This window comes from Onychostoma macrolepis, chromosome 02 (assembly GCF_012432095.1).
Source record: "Onychostoma macrolepis isolate SWU-2019 chromosome 02, ASM1243209v1, whole genome shotgun sequence".
NCBI classification, from domain to species: Eukaryota; Metazoa; Chordata; class Actinopteri; order Cypriniformes; family Cyprinidae; genus Onychostoma; species Onychostoma macrolepis.
The window spans coordinates 25,301,930-25,329,223 of NC_081156.1; the positions used below are offsets into that span (position 1 = coordinate 25,301,930).

The 27,294-nt window shown below is 37.3% G+C and overlaps 2 protein-coding genes and 1 pseudogene across 6 annotated transcripts in view; 1 reads left to right on the top strand and 2 right to left on the bottom strand.

The window, feature by feature from the left end:
* clstn2a (calsyntenin 2a) overlaps window positions 1-16,776 on the top strand; it is a 214,966-nt gene extending 198,190 nt beyond the window's left edge. For 2 of the 5 annotated variants that reach the window (XM_058748413.1, XM_058748404.1), the window contains 6 exons: window positions 6,468-6,676; window positions 7,133-7,300; window positions 11,686-11,831; window positions 12,626-12,749; window positions 14,321-14,508; window positions 14,874-16,776. In XM_058748413.1, coding sequence (XP_058604396.1) covers window positions 6,468-6,676; window positions 7,133-7,300; window positions 11,686-11,831; window positions 12,626-12,749; window positions 14,321-14,508; window positions 14,874-15,077 — 1,039 coding nt within the window. In that variant the 3' untranslated portion in view covers window positions 15,078-16,776. The remainder of the gene's footprint in view (window positions 1-6,467; window positions 6,677-7,132; window positions 7,301-11,685; window positions 11,832-12,625; window positions 12,750-14,320; window positions 14,509-14,873) is intronic. The other 3 variants (XM_058748423.1, XM_058748433.1, XM_058748397.1) reach the window with 2 other exon arrangements.
* Window positions 16,777-17,173: 397 nt separating this feature from the next.
* LOC131522759 (complement C1q-like protein 2) lies at window positions 17,174-18,668 on the bottom strand (annotated as a pseudogene).
* Window positions 18,669-23,913: 5,245 nt separating this feature from the next.
* Window positions 23,914-26,943, bottom strand: LOC131522751 (complement C1q subcomponent subunit B-like). Its single transcript, XM_058748446.1, has 3 exons — window positions 25,151-26,943; window positions 24,741-24,866; window positions 23,914-24,630 (listed from the first exon to the last, which is right to left on the bottom strand). Exons 1-3 carry the CDS (start codon window positions 25,425-25,427, stop codon window positions 24,350-24,352), a joined length of 684 nt encoding a protein of 227 aa, XP_058604429.1. The 5' UTR covers window positions 25,428-26,943; the 3' UTR covers window positions 23,914-24,349.
* Between the last annotated feature and the right edge of the window lie 351 nt (window positions 26,944-27,294).

Here is a 27,294-nt window from a genome sequence, read left to right on the forward strand (position 1 = left end):
TGACTCACTAGATTCATTTAAAAACGCAGTTCATTAATAAATGAAACACCGCTGTGTTTGAATGGAGATGCGCAGCGGCTCAGCTGTGACCGTTTGAAACCATTATCCTTGACTAAATAGAGCAAAATCAGGCAATATTGTTAAAGTCATACAATGTAGGCTACATCACTTTATATTAACTTATTGTTCATTGAACTGTTGTATTAATTTAATATCACATTTTTAAAAGCTGTTACTCACTTCAGTTCATCGCAATCTCACAAAGCTCCATTATAATCAATGAAGCTCTCTACACTGCACAACGAATCTTATTTACACCCTGTCTACACTTTGTTATAATGAGAGGATTTGTGAGCTTGCATAACTCAGCAATGAACAAAAGTATTTTGAGCAGTGAGTGGATTCTGATTAACATTGCATTCAAGGAATCAACATATGTCTGCGATACATTACTCACCGCTGCACAAACACGCAAGCAGAAATCTTTGAAGCTCCTCTCAGCGCAAACACAAATAGCCTATGCTGATCGGGTTAGTCGCACAGGTGCTCCTCAATATTTTTTGGTAGTCGCACACAGTACTTTTCAGTCGCACTGTATAGCCCTGGCTATGTGTCATGATATTTTCTCTTTGTTTAAATTTACATTTCACACAACCGCCAAGTTGATGCTGCCTATCCATTTGAGAGTAAATATGCTCGACTGGGGGAGGGGGCAAATACATTGTGACCTGACCCAATCGCAATTCTTTATATGCATGCATATATTTGATATTCTCATATTTTCTATGCATCTGTATCTCTTCCAGCAAAATAATGTATAAAAAACATGAAAAATATTTTAAATGTCTTGTCATTATCGTAATCACTTGGTTTTTTTTAATGCTTTGATTCACACCAGTGACACGAGGAGCTTTCTGCAAGTAAACTAGTGATGCGATGAAAATATTCGCTTTGCTTTTGCTGTGCACACACCATTACAGGTATGCATTTGGTAGATGATTTTAACCATTTTATCCACATTCATATTACATGCATACAATTCCAGTCCATGCGTTTCCTAATAATTGAACCCATGACCTTGGTGTTGCAAGTGCCATGTAGTGTTTGAGCTATAGATTTGATAGCAAAGCAACTTGGCTGAAGCTGTTATTTTCAGCAGCATGTTGTGTTCTGGCTGTGGTCTTGTGTCTGTGGATAATGGACAGGCCTGCTGGTGGTGATGACTATAGAGAGACCAGCTGAAGGGAACATGAAAAACCATGATAAAAGAAAATCTGCTGTGTCAGAGAGCCAGCCTTCGCGGTACAGCACAACACAAGTAAAGATACTGTCGTACAGCACGGGTCAGAGAGTGACAACACTGCTCCGCACAACACATGGCTGAAAGGAAATCATAAATGACTATTCTATCATTGTTCTAAACCTGTATGAATGATTGAGTTATCTAATACAATGTCCACGTTAGGGATCATAACCATGGCGTATCCACTTTCGTTTTATTGAAAAAGGAGCCTGGACATCCAGTCTAAACATATGCTTTTGTGTGTCACACAAAGCCATTTGGAACAACATGAGGGTAAGTAAATGATGACAATTTTTTTTATTTTGGGGTGAACTACCACAGTGTGCGGTAGGCCTATATTGTATAAAAACACTGTACTATTACTGCACAGCAGAGCAAAAAATGGTGCAGAGCAGGACTTCCTGCTGTTAATGTGACATCTAAAGTACAGTAATAATATACAAAGACTTCACAGGGGTTACTTCCTGTCTTATTTTAACAGTGATCTTACATTCTTTTCTCTCTTTTATTTCTTTTCTCTCACTATATCGTGCTCTCTTGTCTTATCTCCACCATCCTCTCACACAATAAAATGCTCAGAGGCTTTACTATCGAGCACTTCAGGTCAATAATTGGAGAAGATGATGGTTTGATGGTTCTTGTTTATTGATCATTACCTGGACTTCCTTTCATGTCCAGCATTTTAGTATCTCTCCAAAAAAAAAAAAAAGAATTGATTTATTTTGTAGATTTCACTCTTCTATAATAAATAATTGTGATTCAAGCTGCTGATTTAAATACTTACAATAGCTTAGTTGGTGAGCTGGATAACTTTTCCGTGACAAACTGTTTTTTTCTTTTCTTTTCTTTTCTTTGTCTTTATTTTGTTTCGGATGCAGCTTGCAGCAGAGAGATCTAGAAATGATAGTTAAACTCAACTCTGTCTCATATGAAACTTTGTCTGATTCAATAATATTGAGTCAGTATTTTCAGATGGTCTATTTAAATTAACCAATTAAAAATATTTATTTATTTATTCATTTAAGGCTATTCATTTTATTATTTGTCCGAAATAATATATTTAGTTATTCAATATCTTCAAATAAATGCAGGATTTTCTAAACATAAATATCTTCTTTTTTTTTTTTTTTTTTTTTTTTACTGTTTTCAACACTCATAATAAGAAATGTTTCTTGAGCACCAAATCAGCATATAAGAATGATTCTAGAAACGTCATGTATCATTGAAGACTGGAGTAATGGCTGCTGAAAATTCAGCTCTGCCATCTCAGAAATACATTATTTAAATACTGAAATAGAAAGCAATTATTTTAAATTGCAGTCATATTTCAGAATATACTATATTTTTTTTATTTTAAAAATGCTGCCTTGGTGAGTGTAAGAGACTTTTAAAAACATTTAAAAAAAAATTTTTTACCAACCCCAAACTTTTGAAACACTGCTAGCTACATTCCTAGTAGTTTGTGGGTGTCCTTTTCCCTTTGGAAACACTCATTTGATTGTCAAGGGTGAAAGGATAGTGTCATCTGACAGCAGTCTAATGAAACCTATTGGATCCAATCACACTTGGCTGATACGTACCCAAATGAAACTTTATCGTGGAGAAACCGAGACCAGGAGAGAATAAAAAGAAGAGAGAGGCTTCTACACTTGTCTTGTGTGCACTGGTGAAGAGGATTGCTTAAATAAGAACAGACTTCCCTGGTCGATAGTGGAGTGAGCCGTAGCTCTTATAATAGCCGTAGTCTGGCTTAGACCAGCTCCCAATATCCTTAAATCAGCCCTGTAAATAAAGCAAGATTGTTTGCCTTTTTCACAAAGCCTTTTTAATGAGTGAGCGAGCTCTCAACTACTTTCTTTTAGTATGTAGCTCAAGTCGACTGAAGGGAGCCACTTTTACACATCACAAACTTTCCACCATCATTTTTACTGCAGTCATTAGACGTAATTGTTTTGTTGGTTCCACACAATTTTGCCCTCCCCTTCCTTCTCATTCGAGGCCATTCTCCGTGGTGGCTTGAGGGAGAGCGTTTAGGCGAGCCGTACGGAGGAATTACCTCAGGGAGATAGCGCACCATCGCTCGAGTGCAGCTAAGCATCACTCCACCCGAGACGGTGACAGAAAGCGTGTCGTTGCCTTGAACAAACAGATAGTTCTTAATTAGTGGGCGAGTATATAAATGAATTAGTAAACCAACGAGTGCTCTTTAGGGCTCACCCTTGAAAAAGAGTAATTACTGGGTGCATCGTGAGAAAGGGAGGCCTGTTAATCCTAAGACACTTTATTTCTCCCTTTCTGCTCACATACTAGCTGTAATGAAGCTGGAGGGACTCCAATTTCCCCAGCAGGTCTGTGTGTGAGTCTGTTGTAGTCCACGCTTCAGCGCCTCGGTCTTAATCAACACTGCTTCTGACTGCCATACCAACTTCTTCAGCTGGCATCAGGAGGAGGTGGCACCAAGCTGAGCACACTGCTCGTGTTCTCACAAATATTTTTTTCGACTTGCTGCTTTAAAACTAACTATGGTTTGGCATCATTAATTAGTCCCATGATTGATTTCACCTGTGAGGTGCGACTTTGCTGGAGTTGACGATGACAGCCTGAAACAAAAGTTAGACACTGTAGTCATCAACTGTCCAAACACTCAACTGAAAGAGAGTTGGTAGTGTCAGTGCATTTTAATGGGCTCTTACTCAAAGTGAGATACAGACTCTATTTTGGGAAGCAAGAGTGTTTAATTATTTGTGGTGTTTAAGTGTGTTTGCATTTACTAATGAATGAATGAATAAATGAATGAATGAGGCGTTTTTATAGCGCTTTAATGTGTATTGTAATACACCCAAAGCGCTTTACAATCATGTGGGGTGTCTCTCTTCAACCACCACCAGTGTGCAGCATCCACTTGGATGATGCGACGGCAGCCACAGGACAACGGCGCCAGTGCACTCACCACACATCAGCTACAGGTGGAGAGGAGAGAGTGTCATAGAGCCAATCAAGTAGATGGAGATTATTGGGAAGCCATGATTGACAAGGGCCAGTGGAGGGAAATAATACAAATAATAACTTATTTGTGTGTGTGTGTTAATCGGAGCAATCACACACACAAATAATAACTTATTCAATTCCTATTTCTTGTATTCCTCATAAATATTGTATGTGCGCCTCACCAATGTTATTTACATAATAATTTGTTAATTACGGGTTCAGGGGGGAAATGTATTATCAACGCAAGTCTTAGTAAAGGAAGACATTTTATTATTTTATTTTTTATTTTTATTTTGTTTTATTTTATAATTTTCCATTTATTACTCTAAATGACCCTGTATGCATTAAGAACTAATTTATTTCCATGATATTTCATGTATTCCTCATAAATCTTGTATGTGAGTCTCTATATTTGCTATAGGTTCAGAAGGGGAAAAAAACTTGTATTATTACCCTATTATTATTTCCTAAAGGAAGCCAAATTGAGTTCCTTAAATTAAAATTAAAATTTTAATACATTTTCCATTGATTACTCTTAATGACCGATATACATTTTCCTTTTAATTTGAATTATTTTATTTTTGTAATTATTTTTGTTTTAATTCTTCATGTACTGTATTACTTAAAATGTTGGTTTGTAAGGTGTTGAAAAAAATATTGTAAGTATTTCCTAATTTGTTTGTTTGTTTTCATCATTATGGCCCGTCTTTATTCATGTGTACACTATAAAGTCAAAAGTTTGGACATCTGGATAAATGATAAATGATGAAAATCATGATCTGTAGGTGTGTCCATTCCCTCATAAATATGGGTAAACTCTGCCCAAAATCATTGTTGCTGTAAAATTTGCCTAAAAGCAATTTACAGAATGGTGTAGACAGGACAGAAACAGACGTTTTGAACATGACTTATCCCATCAAAGCCTAAACCAGGGGCGGACTGCCCATCTAGACGTTCTGGAGAAGTCCGTTCGACGGCCGTCGGCCTGGCTGGTTCATCATCAAAGAAAAAGTGTCAAATTAAGTGACGTTGACAGCCAACAAAAGGGGGCGCAAATGCAATCTGTTTTTGCTTATAATAAACCGAGACTGATGCAAAGGAGAGTGGGCTTGTGATGGCAAGCAAATAACGTGAAGATAAAGGCGGTTGGGAGAAGCAAAAAGGGAAAAAAGCGAACAGTTACGTCAAGTTATTTTTGCCCACCTCTCACTATACACAGCATGTAGCTGTTAGTAAAATCCCAGGACAACCCTAGTCCGAGCTTTCAACTGCTAATTTGTCACTCCGCATTGTTTGGCATGAATATTCCATTCATTCATAAAGAGACAGCAGCGATTTTACAACGGGTTACACTTGAGAGGTATTGAATGAATTAGCCTATAAGGTGATTGCTCCGATTAACACACACACACACACATACACATACACATACACACACACACATACATATATGAATACTCAAATTGAAGAATGTAGTTTCAGGTTTCTAGATTTTATGTTTATTATTATGTCATATACATTTTTGCTTTCTGCTCTTTTTATGTAGAGTTTAAGTATTTAAGTTCATATAATAATACATTTATTTCAATCCCTTGCTGAAAAAAATAATAGAAACCATCAATAGAATTTGTAATGGTTTTACTGATTATAATGGAAATTGTATTGTTTTAATGGAAATTGTAATGGACCCTATTGGTCTCTACTGGTAATTGGTTGCCTATTATTGTTGTTAAATATTATTATTGTTAAAACCACTAAATCCTAATGGAACATGTCCCAAAACACACTACAGAAAACCATTATTTAATGGTTTTAATGATTAAAAGTTGATGGTTTATGTAATGTTTGTAATGGCATTTGTAGTGGAAACCATTAGAATTTCTGTGAGGGTTTCTATTGTTTTTTTTTTCAGCAGGGTCACCATAGGTTTTGTGATGTTATTTGTCATAAATGCAATACATTGTTTGCTGTAATATTGTGAGATAGTAGAGGCTGTTTGTAGTTGTGGTAGGCCTATTTGGGAGAAAATCCAGGGCCGTTTTTTTACTCCCAGTCCGTCCCCTGCCTAAACTATGTTTTAAAATAGTTATTTTCATGTCAGTCTGTGGCCCTATGTATCAGTTCTAGTCTTCCAGTAAGTCTCTCGTTTCCCCTCTCTCTGTTTTGCAACTTGTAGGTGTTTCGGTGAAGATACGTGCATCTCCATTCCAGACATCAAAGCGATGGTGATGGTGCTGCCACCCAGTGAACCTCGGATCACCATTGCTGGAGTGGAGCGGCTGGTTTGGCCAGCGGCTCAGCTCCGAGCCCCTGTCGGGGTGGCCCTGTTCAAGGACATACACATCATTAGTACCGTCACCAAGACCGACGCCACCCTCAGCATAGGTGATAGATGACTCACTTTCACAGCTCATATATTTACATAATCTCACTCCTTTACATTCATCTATTTCAGAGGTGCCACAGTTGCACATTTTGCCTGTAATGTAATCGTATAAACGTTTTAGAATATTTACTGAATTTTCTTCCCACGGATTCCTCTCAGCGTGTTTTTTTAATAATGGTTTAGTCTATTATTATGAAGATTATAAATGCCTTCTGCTGGTTATTACACTGACCTTAAGTCAATTGTTTTTTATTAGTGTCCTTTTTCATTTAAAGTTCAACAAAAGTGTCCGGCTTCTTTTATCGAATGCAGAGCCAGGGGTAGTGAAACAATAAATCATCGAAATTAAATTCATACACAATCAATGGTTGTTTGTGGATACGGCAGGAGGTCATATATTTGCCACTGTGTATTTGTGCCTGTGTAACGATGTGTGTGCGCGTGTGTTTGTGTAGCCCGGAGGCCTGGTGTGCTGGAGTTGATGCATAACCTGGATTATTGTGATGTGCTGGTGATCGGAGAGGAGCTGGACCCGGAGCAGGAGAGTCTGGAGATCCACCACAGCTCTCTCTTGGGCAAACATCTGGATGCCACCAACTCTACCTCTGGAATCTCCATCTACGGTATGGTCGACCACATGTCTCGATCTACTATACAGCCATCTGCTGCAGGAATGTTTCTCATAATCTCTTTTTCACTCTACTTTACAGTGACTCTTTCATTTATTGTTTATTCACAGCTGAAAGCTTCTTCCCATTGTTTCACGTTTACATAGGTTCTCAATGTAGAACATATTTAAATCTAGAACTTTAAAGGGGTCCTTTTATGCTCTTTTGCAAAGTCTTGATTTTGTTTTGGGGGTGTACTAGAACATGCTCTCGTGATTGGTGGTTTGAAAAACACATTATTTTTCACATAATTTACATTATTACAATACCTTTCTCCCCAGCCTGACACAAACGGCCCGATTAGTTCCGGGTTTGATGAAGGCCCGCCTTCCGAAAAATGAAATGTGTTGTGATTGGTTAGCTGTCCTAGTGCGTTGTGATTGGTGAACAGCTTAGACGTGTTTCAGTACTGCCCCGCCCCTTGCCAAAGCAGCAAGTTCCGGATGGCGTCATTATTGCCATATCAGTTTGAGCCGGATTCAGACCCTGAGAATATTGAACAAGAGAATTATACCATATTTATACCATATTCCAGTGTTTCCCAGACACTCTATTTGTGGCGACATATATCAGGCATTACATGCAAGATGAAATGAAAATGACATCAAATTTTTCTGAAGACAGTCGGTTTAAATACAGTGATATACAGTATCTCAGAACACCCCTCACATTTTTGTAAATATTTTATTATACCTTTTCATGTGACAAGAAGAAATGACACTTTGCTACAATGTAAAGTAGTGAGTGTACAGCTTGAATAACAGTGTAAATTTGCTGTCCCCTCAAAATAACTCAACACACAGCCATTAATGTCTAAACCGCTGGCCACAAAAGTGAGTACATCCCTAAGTGAAAATGTCTGAATTGCGCCCAATTAGCCATTTTCTCTCCCCAGTGGCATGTGACTCGTTAGTGTTACAAGGTCTCAGGTGTGAATGGGGAGCAGGTGTGTTAAATTTGGTGTTATCGCTCTCACTCTCTTATACTGGTCACTGGAAGTTCAACATGGCACCTCATGGCAAAGAACTCTCTGAGGATCTGAAATAAAACAATTGTTGCTCTACATAAAGATGGTGTAGGCTATAAGAAGATTGCCAAGACCATGAAACTGAGCTGCAGCACGGTGGCCATGGCCATACAGCGGTTTAACAGGACAGGTTCCACTCAGAACAGGCCTCGTCATGGTCGACCAAAGAAGTTGAGTGCACGTGCTCAGCGTCATATCCAGAGGTTGTGTTTGGGAAATAGACGTATGAGTGCTGCCAGCATTGCTGCAGAGGTTGAAGGGGTGGGGGGTCAGCCTGTCAGTGCTCAGACCATATGCCGCACACTGCATCAAATTGGTCTGCATGGCTGTCGTCCCAGAAGGAAGCCTCTTCTAAAGATGATGCACAAGAAAGCCCACAAACAGTTTGCTGAAGACAAGCAGACTAAGGACATGGATTACTGGAATCATGTCCTGTGGTCTGACGAGACCAAGATAAACTTATTTGGTTCAGATGGTGTCAAGCGTGTGTGGCGGCAACAAGGTGAGTAGTACAAAGACAAGTGTGTCTTGCCTACAGTCAAGCATGGTGGTGGGAGTGTCATTGTCTGGGGCTGCATGAGTGCTGCCGGCATTGGGAGCTACAGTTCATTGAGGGAACCATGAATGCCAACATGTACTGTGACATACTGAAGAAGAGCATGATCCCCTCCCTTCGGAGACTGGGCAGCAGGGCAAGTATTCCAACATGATAACGACCCCAAAAACACCTCCAAGACGACCACTGCCTTGCTAAAGAAGCTGAGGGTAAAGGTGATGGACTGGCCAAACATGTCTCCAGACCTAAACCCTATTGAGCATATGTGGGGCATCCTCAAATAGAAGGTGGAGGAGCGCAAGGTCTCTAACATCCACCAGCTCCGTGATGTCGTCATGGAGGAGTGGACGAGGACTCCAGTGGCAACCTGTGAAGCTCAGGTAAACTCCATGCCCAAGAGGGTTAAGGCAGTGCTGGAAAATAATGGTGGCCACTTAGGGGTGTACTCACTTTTGTGGCCAGCGGTTTAGACATTAATGGCTGTGTGTTGAGTTATTTTGAGGGGACAGCATATTTACATTGTTATACAAGCTGTACACTCACTACTTTACATTGTAGCAAAGTGTCATTTCTTCAGTGAGGGGTGTACTCACTTCTGTGAGATACTGTAAAAACACCCGCACCATGTTTCGATTTTGAAACGTGCTGTGCCCATGTTTATTTAACGAAGTCAAAGCCTTTTGGAAAGTCTATTTGTGGCAGTCAGTTTTGATATTGTGGCGGGTGCCACAAATAAATCAATGTATGGGAAACACTGTCTAAGTCTCATTATTTAAGTGTAAATTCTCGAGATTACATCATTGCCAAGTATTGTACTATCTGCAATTCATAATTGTAACATACGTATTTACATAAGTATTTAGGTGCATGTGTAATAACTTGCGAAAAATTGAAGCTACAGCAGCACTTCTCCTTCGTCGTTTTGTCTGATTCTAATGGACGCTTTGTGATGTCACAAACACCAGAAATCAACTTTGTAGTCCAAATGAGCCGTTTGCTGTAGTTCTTGAAAAGGGATTTTTAAAAAACAAAATATCTCCCTTTGGAGAGGACTTTGAGATTTGTAACTTTGTAGATATTTTTTTTTTATGGCCAAACATACACACTACACACTGACTAAAATTAAAAAAGTGAAAAAGCATAATAGGACCCCTTTAATGTATCTGTAGATGTTTAAATTCTTCAAACAGACCTTTATTGTATTACAGGAATCGTATGTTCTCTTAAGCAACCCAAAAATGGGAAATCTCTCATCAATTACACATTTGTGTAACACAAAGGAAGATGTGTTGAATGCGTGTAACAGCGAATAGGGATCATTCTCCAAATGAACAAATAAGCACCATAAAATCACCACAAAAAACTATGTGCTATGTTTTAAATGAATTGTGTGCTATATTCAAAGCCCTCTCCTGCCAAACAATAGATTTGTGTGAGGAACAGACTGACGTTTATACAATTTTTCACTGAAAATCTTACCCTCTGCTGTCAGTATCCATTTGTACAGTGACTTTATTGTTACTGACTATTACATATCATCTGTTTTCAGTAATTATGCAAAGCTGTCGTATGGCTTTAGAAGACTGGTAATGCATTACTGTTCAAAAGTTTGGGCACAGTAAAATTTGAATGTTTTAAAAAAGAAAAGTCTTCACCAAGGCTGCATTTATTCGATCGAATACAATACAGTAAACACAATAATATTGAGAAATATTATTGTTTTAAAATGTTTGCTGTTTTAATATATTTTAAAATGTCATTTATTCCTGTGACTTACAAAGCAAAGCTAAATTTTCAGCAATCATTACTTCAGTTTTCAGTAGATGATCCTTCAGAAATCATTTTAATATGCTGATTTGGTGCTCAAGGAACATACTGTATTATTATCAATGTTGATAATGTTCACAGATGGACGCTGCTGTGATTTAGGTTAAAAACACACAAATATTCATATCAAATGATCTGTTTAAGACAAAGCAGTAGTGATCACATGATAAAAACAGTTACTCACACTTGTTTGTTGCAACATTATTGTTGGATACAATATAGTCGGCACAGCACCGTCTTTTAGTTTCAATCTTTCTGAAAATCCCGCGTCAAATTCCAGACACGGTCTGGAACTGCATTAAAAATAAAGTTGATCAACTCTTTCCTAATGTTGGGATAAGAAGGAAGGCAATGCAAAAACTGTGCATTTGCATTGCATTGTTGTTGTTTGTTTTTTTTTATCATCAGTTTGACAACCCAGATTCCCACCAACTGTAATTATCTGCAGAAAAGTGAACTATTTCTTTAAAAAGTATTAATTTATTAATAAAGTATTTTTAAAAAATCCCTTTTCTAGCGCTTATCAGTGCTAAAGTAAGGTTGTGCATCCTTTGGACATTTAGTAAGTCAGTGTTTTTTTATTTTTTATTTATTTATTTTTCTTCCCCAAAACATTTTTTAAGCTTTTCAAAAAAAAAATATATATATATTTGATCTTTAAAAGTCACTCTTGATTGTGCTCAAACGCCTTTAACCTAGATCCTGCTCGGACTCTTGAACAGATTTTTGCCTCTATCAATCATTCTGTACATTTGACTTTTTGCAAGCAAATTGAAATCACTGTGACATTTCATAAAGTGGTTTTACAGTTATTAGAAAAGGTCTAAGACCTACTTGTTCACAGACTCCATGTTGAGTGTCTCCCAGGCCTCTGTAGCTCTTTTGTCTGAGTAGACCGAGTTCCTGACACTGGTCTTTCTTTGGTCTCAGGTGTGGACTCCATGGTGCATTATGAACAGGCCATCAGGCAGGTGAGGTACCGTAACTGGAAGCCTGGCGGTCTGTCTGAGAGAAGGTTCCGGCTCAGTTGCTCTGAACTGAATGGACGCTACACAAGCAATGAGTTCAACTTGGAGGTCAGAGACTGCCTTCATACTGGGCATGGCTTCTTATTCTTTTTATCATCCATTCACTTTATCCCCCTCCTTCAATTCCTGCTCTTCTTTCGGCTTTTTGAACTTTTGGACTCTTAGTACTTAAAAGTTAGCTGTGCACTGCTCTCACAGAGCCTTGACTTTTGACTCTTGATTTCTGATTAAGAACTGTCCTTTAAGACAGAAAGAGACCATCTGACTGACATGTAAAGGTTTTTTTTTTTTAAATCAAAAATTCATGATGCAATAATAAGCCGGGTGGTATTAAAATGGTAGCCTATTTAAATAATGGCTCATCAGTCTTTCTGAATGATAATACAGACTATACCATATAAATTAGAGGAAATTGGGACATCTGCATCAGTGGGAACACTTGAGACAAAACCAGCTACCATGACACAGTACTTCAAAAATATAGTGCAGTGTACAATATCCTAAAATTCACAGGTTTAAATTTAAATGGTTATACTTTACTTTTTAGTTTTTAAATGAATACAGTATTGAATTGATAGCATCATTAGTGTATTTTCAACTGTATAATACTTTTATGAATTATTTGTATAATTTTAGTAATGTACTTATTTATTTATATTAATTCATTTATATTTATAATATTTTCTGTTTATATTAGACATTTTATATTATAAAACAATTTATATATATATTCGTCCTTCCTTCCTTCCTTGCTTCCTTGCTTGCTTGATGTGGCCATAAGGTAAGATTTTCTTTCTTCCTGTTGTCTCTCTGAACTATTTTCTGTTTGTCCCGCCTCTCAGATTGGAATAGTGCACAGCTCAGAGGCCGTGGAGCATGTCAATCACATGGCCGTCCAATCCCAGTATATGAGACCTGTGCATCATCCACAGGTGGTCCATACTGTCAACTCTGATCACATCTCAGGTAAAGTCAGCCTTGATGCCTCTTAATAAAGCTCATCCAATCCTGCTCATGCAGTCATTTTATCCTGTGTGACACTATTGTGTTGGAAATGAAAATTAATTGATTTGTTTTGTGAATAATGTGTTGTTCCTTTGTTAAACCATCTAACTGAATTGTAAAACAGTGGCTTTAAGAGAACAGTAAATGTGTCACAAAAACTATTCATCGGAAAATTCAGCTTATAAAAAAGCAAGTATGCACTCACATGTGCATACAAAATCCGCACACTAGTCTAAGCGGACGACAGGCTCTGGAGACCGTATTGTTGGTTTGAAGGAGCTTGGTAAATTACACTTACTCTACCAGCTCACGCACACACCAGGGACACCAGCGATCTCCCCAAGGGCGCACAGAGCACAGCTGACTGCAGCGAGATGGAGCATTCTGCTCTCTGGACTGAAGAAAAGAAAGAGGGAGAGAGATGACAGGATGCGAGACATGCTGCTTTAGGAGAGACATGGAAAAACAGCAGGTGGCACTGTGACCTCATGCTCCCAATCCTGCTCTTGCTGACTGCAAGGTCTCAGTAAACGACACTGTTCTTAAAGTGAACTGTGCGAAACTGTCTTCCACTGTCAGCACGGCTAAATAAGCTTCACCTCAGCCACCTAGAACAGACCTCCCTTAGAAAAACACTAAACGACAGTAATCTGGAATTGTATTGATTTTTATATGGCTGAGTGAGTCCTAACAATACTATGAATATACATAATTGCAAGATAGATAGAAAGCCTAGAGCTATAAGCGGCTCAAGGTCATGCATTCCAGTTATTGTACTACATTTAAAAGTAAAGCAGGGTGACTAAAACACCCATGCATCTCTTTCTATTTCTCTCTCTATATGTAGACTACTGTTCAAAAGTTTTTAGTTTTTTAAAGAAATTAATAGTTTTATACAGCAAGGACACATTAAATCGATCATAAGTGACTGTAAAGGTACAGTACTTATGATGTAAAAAAATTCAAAATCTATTTCAAAAATAATATGCAGCATAACTGTTTTCAACATTGTTCAGAAATGTTTCTTGAGCAGCAAATCAGCATATTAAAATGATTTCTGAAGGATCATGTGACACTTAAGACTGAAATAAGGATGCTGAAAATTCAGCTTTGCCATCACAGGAATAAATTAGGTTTTAAAATATATTTAAATTTGAAATAATATTCATATTTCATTTTATCACACAATATTACTGTTTCTACTGTATTATTCAAATAAATAATGCAAATAAATGCAGCCTTGGGGAGTATAAGAGACTTGTACACATTGCTTGTATGAAACACTGCTAACTTCAATATGACATAAGACAATGATCAGTAAATAATTACATTATTATTATTATTATTATTATTAATAATAATCACAATAACAATCTCAATGGACTGTAGTAACTTAATTAAATAATAGAATTCAACAGCTTTGAGCATGTTTTGTCAAATCTAGATTATAAATTGCTCTTTGTACAGTAACATGCCACAACTTAAAATATTTTTACAAGATAAAATATTTGTCTTCACCCATGTGTCATTAGGTACCCCTCCTGCTGCGACAGTGGTAATTGTAATGTGCATCGCCGCCCTGGTGGTCATTGTGGTCTTGGGCATCTACCGCATCCACACCACCCACCAGGACGGTTCAAAAGAGGACGAAGAGGGAAGAAAAGACCCAGAGATGGACTGGGACGACTCCAATCTTAACATCACTGTTAATCCCATGGAGGTCAGTATGTGCATCATTGGTAAAGACAATTGTTGGGGAAACTACTTTGAAACTCTAGGTTGTGAGTTTTGAATGAATGCATTAGAGTCTAAAGCATAATATTTATTTTGAGAACAAAGAATGTTAGTAACCAAACAGATGATGGTAGCCATTTACTTCCATAGTATTGAAAGTCAATGGTTACCGTCAACTGTTGGATTCTTCTTTTGTGTTCATGAGAATAAGGGTGAGTAAATGATGACAGAATTGTCATTTTTGGATAAACTATTCCTTTAACAATAACAACACTGCTCTATATTGTGTGGAGTTTGACTGTTTTAATCATGAAGATGGTATAAATAGCATCATTCTGTTGTTGGTTATAGAGCATTGATGGGACTCAAATTGCTGAGGAGGTGAGGGAGGAGGAGCCAGAGGAAGAGGAGGATGAAGACGAAGAGGATGATGAACTGGCAGGAGATCTTTCGAGTGCTGAATCCGAGGACAGTGACGAAGATGAAGAGACTAACATTCAGAAGGGAAAAGTGAAAGGAAAGCTTGAGTGGGACCCGTCAACGTTACCCTATTAAGACACGCGCAAACACACACAGTCGCTCACACACACATGCATACACCTTCACACAAGCAAGATTCACATGCAGACATAGACTTGTGCGCACACGTACACATATATACATAAAACACCCGCATTTAATGCCCTCTCACACTTACAGAAGCCAGAATTTATTGCCTGAAAAGCTGTCACACATCAGCCTGATTTTGACTCTTTCCAACACCCACAAAAAGCATCCTGTAACGCCATCTGCTGGTCAATATTGGGAATCGCACCCCTCAGTCCAAACGCTGCAAAGCCTGTATGTACTTCAGTAGTATAAGCTGCAGTGTCTCAGTAGATCCACAAAAAGGAAAGATAAATCGGCACAATGGAATAAATTGTGAATCAACATCTCTGGGATGTTTTTTTATTTACGTTTACTGTTTTTAATTTGTTTCATGTTGATTAATCAGATTATAGTCTAGCATCATGATGCTTTCTCCCTTTCTGAAATACTAAACTGTAATATTTGACAGTGTGGCTTTGCCTTCACCATTTGTTGTCTTCAGAGTAACATTTAATATTGCATTGATGTGCAATAGTAAATACCCAAAAGTTGTTTTTGCAATGAAAGTATATAATAATGATATTTTCTTCATTTGAAATCTAGCATATAGGTTTATTTTAGATCCTCAGAGAGATTTTGATTGAGACGGTTCTCTTTCAGCAAGTTATATATAGTAATGAGATAACATTTAAAAACAAAACAAACAAACAAAAAATATTTCAAACTCTTTTCCTTTTCCGTTTTTTTGGGGTTCTTGGTGGTAAGATAGGAGGAAGCGTGTCTGTACATTTTTATATGCCTGTCTTCTGTAAATAGGGAACTGTAGAGTAGTTGAATGGTGACTCAGATTCCTCACGTTCTCCTGCATCCCTCACAGCCTGTTTGTGTCCACACTTGCTTGCTGAAGAGGAAGGTTCCTCCTCCTCTCTCTGTCTGTGTTGATCTCTCTTTTATCGTTCATAGTGTCCTCACCTCAACCGCGGATGGGTTCTCCCTCACTTCACCTCAAATAGATTTGTCTAAGTCTCTGTAGACAAAGGCACTTTTAAACTATATATAAAAAAAGAAAATAGAAGAAAAGTGATCAGTGGTTTTAGCCTGGGGCTATTTTGGTATATTGTGAAGGTCTTTACTAACCTCCCCACAGTGTACAGTTCAATTCAATTTTTCAGGAAAAGATATGAAATAGGCCTAGAAATGTATGGAAACTTCAAACAAGAGCCAAATCTTGTGAAAACTGAGGCTTTTGACACTGTTTTCATTTCCTATAGAAGAGTAAAACCAGAACTGTAGATGATACGTATGGTTTTCCCCCCTTGACATGTGCATTTATGAATATGTGCATTGGGTTTCATGTAATGTCTGTTGCAGTGGTTAGGATTTCTCATGCCATCAGCCAAAATGTGCTTGTGATGTCAGCCTTGTGAGACATCCCGTTGCCCCTCCGTCCACCTCCCACACCTTTCATTCCTATATTTCACTAGTCCTTTTTACCATGTGTGTTATAGAACAGGAACAAAAAAGAAACTTTTAAAAAGATCACCCCTGTAAAATCATGTAAGACTATTCTTTTGTATATGTTTCTCTCCTTTTGTTTTGTAAAGGGTTTTTGTTTAACTTCTTTGATGGTCACTGCAGCACTTTCTGTACATTGACCAATAAAGACTTTCCTTAGAATGAGTGAAAGTGTCTCTTTCCCGTTCAAATGCTGATTATTATAAATTTACGTAGTTTGAGGACGAAACTGAGTGTGTGTGTGTGTGTGTGTGTGTGTGTGTGTGTGTGTGTGTGTGTGTGTGTGTGTGTGTATGTAAGTGTCTTTTAACTATAGGTTGAAGTGTTTGCATGGTAATTGTTCACAGGTGAAGACAGAAAGCCTTAAAGATGAGACGGTGTATCCAGTCATTATGTTTGAAGGCTGTGACATCTAATAACTTGTAAAGTTTATTGATTTACTTTCTCTAAATCTCTCTGCACAGACCTTTTTCTACATACAAATGACTCAACCACAAAGCATGACATTTCAGAATCTAATGTGTCAGTTTCATTTATTAAGGAAACATATGGAGAATATCAAATGCCAAATTCTGTGTAAAAAGTATATACAGTATATTTAGGGAATATTTCAAATGATCAAAGGTGTGCACATTACAAATACATCACCATACATTTAAATAGTAATACATACAATTTAAAAAGACCATCAAAGAGAAAAAAGTAAATGGCCACTAAATGAAGTGTGGTCATTTTCATTATCAAAGACCCATGTATTTTGCTGAGGCGCATGTAGACATGATCTCCTTCCTCTAGAGTCAAAGAGATTGAGTTAGATCCTGTATCATAGCGGTCACCTAAAGGATGATTGAAGACAGTTATCATCTGTTGTCCATTTTTAAAGAGTCTTAGACCCATAGCTTTAGATGAGCGGTTATGTCCAGAGAAACTGAAGAAATAGACGCCTTTGACAGGCGCTGTGAAAATACCTGCAATACAACAATTCACGATGACATTTTTATTCTCATTTAATAACACTTTTTATTTTGACAAAAATGTAGTTTTCAGAGTGTGATTTAAACATTCATACAGGTTCAATATAAGAACACATACCAGTGGTTGGGTTGTAAACTTTTCCTTCATTGACAAAGACATGTTTGTAAACCAGAGTTATCTCAGTGTTGAAAGGTCCGAGGTTACCTATGTGTCCAAGTGTGGCAGCAAATGCCACTTTATATTCTGTGTGAATCAGAGATGATATTTTGTTGAAAAATAATCATGTAAACTACTGTATAATTACTGCAATTAGCTACACATCTCATTATAATTCAAATCTTTTCATTGGTTATACAGTAGTTTATAGAGTCTGTCTGTTTAAAGATGCTTATGCCAACTGCTGGCTAGTAGGCCTAAATGATAAACTGAATAAGCATGTATTCTAAAATGTCTTGGCACTCTTATGATCAACAGTGGGGTGGTGTAATGGTGGTGAATAAAAAAAATAAAAAAACACACACAACAGAGATGTAACTAACAATTTTTTATCCATCTATAGGAATTTTTATGCACTATTTTTATTTATTATTTATTTTTTCATTTTATGAAACGAGAACAGACAGGAAGTTACCTTTTCTCCTGAGCTGCTCCAGCTCTTCCTCAGTGGCCTGCAGTCTGTCCTTCAGAGAACTCACAGTGGATCTCAGCTCTGCCAGCTCAGAGCGGATTCCTGTGAGAAAGTATTGCTGAAACTCACCAGACGACAAAAGCGCATCTCTTTCCTCTACATTCAAACATTCAGTCCCCTCAGCCTGCACTTCGTTTTCTTGCTGCGGGACCTCAGACATGCAGTCACAGCTGAACAGGAAAAGCAGCAGTGGATACAGAATGGTGTGGGACATCTTTACCTTAAGGTTTTGCAGTCACACCACTTGAAATCTTTCCTACGCTTTTCTTATGCTGGTTACTTCCTCTAGCAATTACCAGAGTATACAAGTACTGCACTGCAATGGTTAGTGAAGAAATTAATATACTGGGCTTCTGTAGATGGTCCCCTACAGCCCTGTACAAGACTCTACAGGTGTTTCAGTCCCAGAAATTCCTGCAGCTCCTTATATATCCCTGGTGCATTGATGTTTAACTTATGACCCACATTTTATAAGGAAATAAAACAAAATATTTGTATGTGTTGCAGGTAATCACGTGTAAAACGTGGTCATGTTTATAGGAAACGTATATAAACTGTTTTGCTGAGATGGATCAAATCAGTTCATTTATATGACTTACTGAAGATACTGTATTTTATTACACAAAAAGAGTTTAAAATCATAGTTACTGGGTACAATGTGACACACGTGCAAAAAAAAAATAAATAAATAAAAAGATCAGAATGATTTACAGTTAGCACAAACAAGCAGAGGTTTAATATTTAAAGCCAATAGTAGACTACAGAATAGGCTGTGAGTGACACCCAGGGCCGGATTTACGTTCGTTCGTACACTCACTACTTTACATTGTAGCAAATTTCGTGTTGTCACATGAAAAGATATAATAAAATATTTACAAAAATGTGAGGGGTGTACTCACTTCTGTGAGATACTGCAGCTTTGGATGCGACTAGCTTAGCGAGTCCTGGTACATTGTTTGGTTCTGGTTGCAGAGCCCCCGCAGCAGGGTGACTGGGTGACTGTGAGGCAGCATAGTCACGGGACAAAACACTGCTCTTCATGTCAGTACTAATAATGTTTGACTTCGCCAATCGGAGATTACTAAAAATAACATTAAAGTCCCCGTGAAAGTTTTTTGGCTTTTGCAAAGAGGAGTAGGACAAAATCCCTCCTGAGATGTGTGCAAACCTGGTGGCCAACTACAAGAAACGTCTGATCTCCAAAATTGATTGCCAAAAAGGGTTTTGCCACCAAGTACTAAGTCATGTTTTGCAAAGGGATCAAATACTTATTTTATTCATTTAAATGCAAATCAATTTATAACTTTTTTTAAATGCGTTTTTCTGGATTTTTTGTTGTTATTCTGTCTCTCACTGTTCAAATAAACCTACCATTAAAATTATGTTCAAATATTTTTTTCCCCCACGGTACATCCTGTAGTGAAGCAGAGACTATTGAGCATGTAGCCTATTTCTACATTGTGCAGTATTTACCAAGGAAAGTGAAGAGTTGATATAGGTATAATCAATTTCAATCTAGCAAATCAAAAAAGTTGTGCCTCAGGACAGTCAAGAGTACAGAGAGAAATACTTATCTCAAAATAACAAGATTGGAAAGTAGAATGTATTTATTTATTTTCCCCCATTGATGCTTCATACACACTGTAAAAAATCAAATAAATTTTGACCACTCCACTGCAACAACATAGTGTGTGTACTTTCAAGACTAAAGGACATTGTACACTGAGTTAAAAAATAAATATGACCTCACGTTATGTCAATCACGTTTACATACTGCCTCCGAAATGTTCGTCCGTCATAAGAAAATTCGGATTGGGTTCAATTTTTGTGCGTTTTTCGCATCCGTGGCAAGCATTTTCAGAACCACCGTACAAGCGAACGCCAAAATCCAGAATGGCGATTGTCAAGTTCATCCACTTCGTCTCGCAGCACAAAGCACTGTAAAGATCCTTTCACACCGAGTTCACAGAAATTGGTGGTCATCTTTTTACTATGTGGCTCTAGTATCGCTAGCAAAGCATCAAACTGAGCCACTGACATCCTGAAATAAACTTTGAATCGTCCTTGATAATCCCGCTGCTCCTTAATAAGGAAGAGGAACTCTCCTTCCTCTCTATATCTCAGGATTGGATGGACCCAATATTTCCTTTCTTTTCTCTTTTTAAGAAGCGAGAGGACAACAATATCATCCTCACTGCTTGAAGACACCATTTAGTACTGTTTTGTGAAATATTTTCGCAACAGAGTAATTAATACGCATCAGACTCAGTGTGCAAAGTTACTGTGTGTGACAAATTTTTAGAATGATGAATATGAAAAAACGCATACACATTACATTCCATGTAATAATGTGTAAATATTTAGAGTTTTTAATACCATTATAATCTATGCTAATATTAGCCTGTTTCATACTTATTCCGAGATCACCATAGCCACCAGATTCAGTTCATATTCAGTCTAGATGGTGGATCAGCACCTAGAGATGACCCCTATGGATGTCAGCGGAGACCATGTCAGCTAGATCTCTTTTAGAGACAGATCCCCTCCAAAGACCACGGGAGCCAGAGTCCTCAGCACAATCTGACCTGTGTTGCAGCCTGGAATCAAACCCCCTGGTGGTTTTGTCTGGCCAGAGGAGAACTGGCCCCCTAACTGAGCTTTGTTTCTCCCAAGGTTTTTCTCTCCATTTCTGTGACCGACGGAGTTTTCGGTCCTATTTGGGAAGCTTGACTGATTGCACAGACACTGGAAGAGAGCTGAACTGGATGATGACATCACTGAATCACCATTGAACTGACTTTAACTGGAAAAATGACTTATTATTGTCTTCTTGCATTACTGACAAACTATTTTCCTGTTTGACTGCTTTTAAAGCTGCTTTGACACAATCAGTATTGTATAAAGCACTATATACAGGTGCATCTCAATAAATTAGAATGTCGTGGAAAGGTAATTTATTTCAGTAATTCAACTCAAATTCTGAAAATCATGTATTAAATAAATTCAATGCACACCAACTGAAGTAGTTTAAGTCTTTGATTCTTTTAATTGTGATGATTTAGGCTCACATTTATCAAAAACCCACCAATTCACAATCTCAACAAATTAGAATACTTCATAAAACATTTTTAGTGAATTGTTGGCCTTCTGGAAAGTATGTTCATTTACTGTATATGTACTCAATACTTGGTAGGGGCTCCTTTTGCTTTAATCACTGCCTCAATTCGGCGTGGCATGGAGGTGATCAGTTGGCATGGAGGTGTGGCACTGCTGAGGTGGTATGGAAGCCCCGGTTGCTTTGATAGCGGCCTTCAGGTCATCTGCATTGTTGGGTCTGGTGTCTCTCATCTTCCTCTTGACAATACCCCATAGATTCTCTATGGGGTTCAGGTCAGGCGAGTTTGCTGGCCAATCAAGCACAGTAACACCATGGTCATTGAACCAGCTTTTGGTACCTTTGGCAGTGTGGGCAGGTGCCAAGTCCTGCTGGAAAATGAAATCAGCATCTCCATAAAGCTTGTCAGCAGAAGGAAGCATGAAGTGCTCTAAAATTTCCTGGTAGATGGCTGTGTTGACTGTGGACTTCAGAAAACACAGTGGACCAACACCAGCAGATGACATGGCAGCCCAAATCATCACTGACTGTGGAAACTTCACACTGGACTTCAAGCAACATGGATTCTGTGCCTCTCCACTCTTCCTCCAGACTCTGGGACCTTGATTTCCAAATGAAATGCAAAATTTACTTTCACTGAGCAACAGTCCAGTTCTTTTTTTCCACAGCCCAGGTAAGACGCTTCTGACGTTGTCTCTGGTTCAGAAGTGGCTTGGTAGCCCTTTTCCTGAAGACGTCTGAGCGTGGTGACTCTTGATGCACTGACTCCAGCTTCAGTTCACTCCTTGTGAAGCTCTCCCAAGTGTTTGAATCAGCTTTGCTTGACAGTATTCTCAAGCTTGCAGTCATCCCTGTTGCTTGTGCACCTTTTCCTACCCAAATTCTTCCTTCCAGTCAACTTTGCATTTAATATGCTTTGATACAGCACTCTGTAAACAGCCACACCTTTCAGTAATGACCCTCTGTGACTTACCCTCTTTGTGGAGGGCGTCAATGTTCGTCTTCTGGATCATTGCCAAGTCAGCAGTCTTCTCCATTATTGTGGTTTCAAAGAACAAGAGATACCCGGAATTTATACTGTAGGGATGGTCATTTATTGAAACTCAAATGTAAATATTCTAATATTTTGAGATACTGATTTTTGACTTTCATGAGCTGTAAGCTCTAATCATCAAAATTAAAACAAAAAAACTTTTGAAATATTTTACTTTACATGGAATGAATCTAAAATATATGAAAGTTTCACTTTTTGAAATAACTTACAAGAAAAAATTTACTTTTTCACGACAATCTAATTTATTGAGATGCACCTGTATATAAAGGTGACTTGACTTGATTTTATATACTATAACACCTGTATATATATACTATATATATTTTTGTTTTTTTCCTGCTTCATTTTAAATATGTAATTGTGAACAGTAAAAATATTTGTTAATGTTTGTTTGCAGACATTTTGTTTAGCTAGTTTAGTTTTTGTTTTAGTTTTTTTGTAATATTGTACTATTGTAATATTTGTCAGCTGAAGCTTCAAAAGGATAGTTCACCAAAAAATGAAAATTAGCTGTTAATTTACCGACCCTCCGGCCATCCAAGATGTAGATGACTTTTTTTTTTTCTTCAAGCCTGTATGTTTAGTCTGTATGAAAAATTTTATAAATGCAGATTGTTTTTAAATAAAGGCTATTATGTGTTGCAATGTGTGTTTTTAGTGATTGATAGACACGGGTTAATCATTTTAATAACGTTCATGTTTAATGATGTTCTTTGCAGAAACAACTTTGAAAACCAGAGCAATGTCGGTGAAGGGCCCAATGTTTCTTGTATGAACTATCTGTATTAGATACTGACTTTATACCAGGTGGATTAATGTTTAACTCATAATGAGGAAAGAATATATTTTACTTGTCCACCAAAAATGTTACACACAATATAACACTGTCATAAGTTTTAAAAGCCTGTATTATGATGCTAAAGTAAGAAATCTTTAGACTGGGGTCTTTTTACAGTAGATGGAGTAAAAACTGAGATTTGCATTATATTCATGTCTGGCCTATAAGAACATCTTTACATCAGTAGGCCTATATTAGTGTATTTACATACTTTTTATTTGCATACTTATATGTATTATTGTTTTATATACCAGTAATTGTTGTAATCAGCCAGAGCAAAGACTGCAATTTCTGTTATCCTTTATGTTCCCAAATCGTCAAAGCAATTATAAATGATTAGATACATCACTTGTAATAAATAACTTCAGCACGCAAAGCCTCATAGGATAGTAAAGTGTTGCACTTTGCACAGATGCACACTTCAAAATCTTGTCAGAAGTAGAAAGTCATCCAGATACTTTTTGCATTCTGTTTTGTGGATACTATAAATTACTCTTTTCACATACTGTTTTTCACCTGCTGTACAGCAGGGAAGCATGTGATTCAGATGCAGCGGATCTCTATTGTTTCATTAATCTGCTGCGCTGCAATAACCAGACAGGACTCCAGACAACGCCTTTGATATGCTTTATTCATGACCGGGAGTATCTCACACGTCACAGAGAAAACTCACCGGCAAAAGGTTACAGCAGTTTATATAGGATAGGTACATGAGGAAAGATAGCATGTTTAGGCCTATATTATTTTTCTGTAATATAACTGGCTCCTAATATACACAGTTTAGAAATTCAGCTTCTTTGTTACAAGGCAGAAGTGAATTTTGAAATTTTATTAGCTCAGCTTGTTGCTTAAGTTAAAAGGTTTAAATATTAAAATTCAGACAGCAGTCTAGTACTTGTTCGTTCTACATCAATTGTTTTACCACACTAACTTTCACCAGGCCTATTTAAAAGTGTATTTCTTATGCATATGAAAACATACCAGAATAAAAATTAGTCTTGCAAGCAAAAATACATATTAGTTGTGACTTTGAGCTTCATGAATTTAGTAAGATTCAAAGAGGGAAAAGTAAATGGCCAACAAATGAATTGTGGTGACTGTAATTATCAAAAACCCATGAAGTCTCACGGAGACGCACATAGACATGATCTCCTTTCTCAAGAGTCAAAGAGATTGAATTAGCTGTTGATTCATAGCGGTTACCTAGAGGATGATTGAAAAGAATAACCATCTGTTCTCCATTTTTAAAGAGTCCTAAATTCAGAACTTTTGAGGAGCGGTTATGTCCAGAGAAACTGAAGTAATAGGCCCCTTTTACAGGTGCTGTGAAGATACCTGTAATAGAACAGCAACAATTAACAGTGATGTTTTAAATAATTACAATGTTTATTTTGACAAAAAGTAATTATCAGTGTGAAACACTGGTTCAGTATAAGAACACATACCGGTGTTTGGGTTGTAAGCTCTTCCCTCATTCACATAAACATTATTGTAAACCAGTGTGACTGGAGTGTTGAAGGGTCCAAAGTTATCAGTTGATCCAAGTGTGGCGCCAAATGCCACTTTATATTCTGTGTGTAACCATACACAATAATCACTCAAATTAACCTTTATATAGTATATCAAATGCTTATTTCTTCTGCTGGCTAGTGAATGTTATACTGCATGGTTTCTGAATTCACTTGGCACTTTTGTCAACAGCTTATAAATGTTTTATCTCTATTGCAGGACAGAATGCTTCTTGATGTGATATCACTACTAAAAAAAAAAAAAAAATAATTATTTATATTTAAAACTCAAACTCTTTAGAATATTAGGCTGACAGAAATTATGAGAACAGGCAGGAAGATGTTACCATTTCTCCTGAGTTGTTTCAGCACTTCCTCTGTGATCTGCAGTCTGTTCCTCAGAGAACTCACAGTAGATTTCAGCTGTGCCAGCTCAGACTGGATCCCTGTGATAATGTGTGGCTGGAACTCACCAGGAGTCAAAACAGCACCTCTTTTTTTCACATTCAAATGCTCAGTCCCCTCAGCCTGCACTTCATTCTCAGCAATACAGTCACAGCTGAACAGAAGCAGCAGCAGTGGATACAGAATGGTGCAGGACATCTTTGGTCTTGAATACTTCATATGCTGAGCTATATTAAACTATAGGATGATACAAGTGCTGCTGGCCCCTACTTAAAATGCTCTAGACACACCCTGTATCAGCCTGATATGTGTTTTCGTTATTTTTATCTCATCTCTGGTGGTGACTGTTGTGCAAGTTTATTCACAACCACATAAAATTAATGCTACAAGCATTATTCTTTCCACCCAGCATTTTTTGTAAAAGTATTGCACAAACTGTGCATAATTTTCATAAGTCAAAACATTATTATATTTATTCAAGGGCTCTTTCACAAATGAAGTGTTGTTATTTTTTTTGCAAGGGTGTGTGAGACCTTACTGAATAATCAATATCCTGAAAGCTGCTAAACCAGATGGAAGCTCAGAAGAGTCTGAAGTCTGTCTGAAGAGAAGGCGATGAAGAAGCCCATTCACGCATTTGTCAGGTGTAAACAAACCTGTAATTACTACAAATATTAAACTTAAAGCAACCAAGCAACTTACAGATGGCAGAGCACTGAATAATATTACTACGTCAAACAAAAAGGGAAACTGCCTTGTCTAGCATATTTAAAAAAAAAAAAAATTAACCAAATATCCATGATATAAACATGTTTTAGACCACAGATATAAATAAGTATTATATGTGACCCTGGACTACAAAACCAGTCTTAAGTCGCTGGGGTATATTTGTAGCAATAGGCAAAAATACATTGTATGGGTCAAAACTCATTAGGATATTAAGTAAAGATCATGTTCCATGAAGATATTTTGTAAATTTCTCATCGTAAATGTATCAAAACTTAATTTGTGATCAGTAATATGCATTGCTAAGAACTTAATTTGGACAACTTTAAAGGCGTTTTTCTCAATATTTTGATTTTTTTTGCACCCTCAGATTCCAGATTTTCAAATAGTTGTATCTCGGCCAAATATTGTCCGATCATAACAAACCATACATCAACGGGAAGCTTATCAGCTTTCAGATGATGTATAAATCTCAATTTCGAAAAATTGACACTTAAGACTGGTTTTGTCGTCCAGGGTCACATATGTGCAATTGTATCGTATTTACCATAAATACAGACAAGCACCTTCAAATATAACTGTATCTGCTTTACTATAAAACACACAATCATACTGACTTAAAAACGGTGTATTTTTATGGTAAATCAGAACAGCTTGAATCAGCTGTGAAATAATCAACTAACTACGAACAATTATCTAGCCTTTAAACATGAAAAACAAAACATACATTAACATACTTTTAGCATGCTCAGTAGAGTCACGTTCTTTGTGATGAGGGAAGTTCAATGTATAGGTTAATGTGTCAAATGTGCCAATCAAAATGTGACGTGAAAGGCTAAACTAAAAATTATTGTGACTCCAAATCGCAGGTGAAAATTGTTATTTTGACCCTCCTTTATAGATTAGGGGATTACTCAAAAAATATTTAACTATTTTATTTTGGTGTTCATCATTATTTATGTTTCATTCTTCTTCTTAAAAAAATAAAATAATATATACATACATACGCACACACACACATACATATACATACACACACACACATACATATACACACACACACACACACATATACACATATACACATATACATACGCACACACACACATATACGCACGCACACGCACACACATGTACACATATACACATACACATGCACATACATATACACATATACACATATACATACGCACACACACACATACATATACACATACATATACACACACACACACACACACATATACACATACACATGCACATACATATACATACACACACACACACACACACACACGTGTATGTATAATATGAACAAAATAAAAAATTAAAGCCAGGGAAGTATGATTTTGGTCTGACC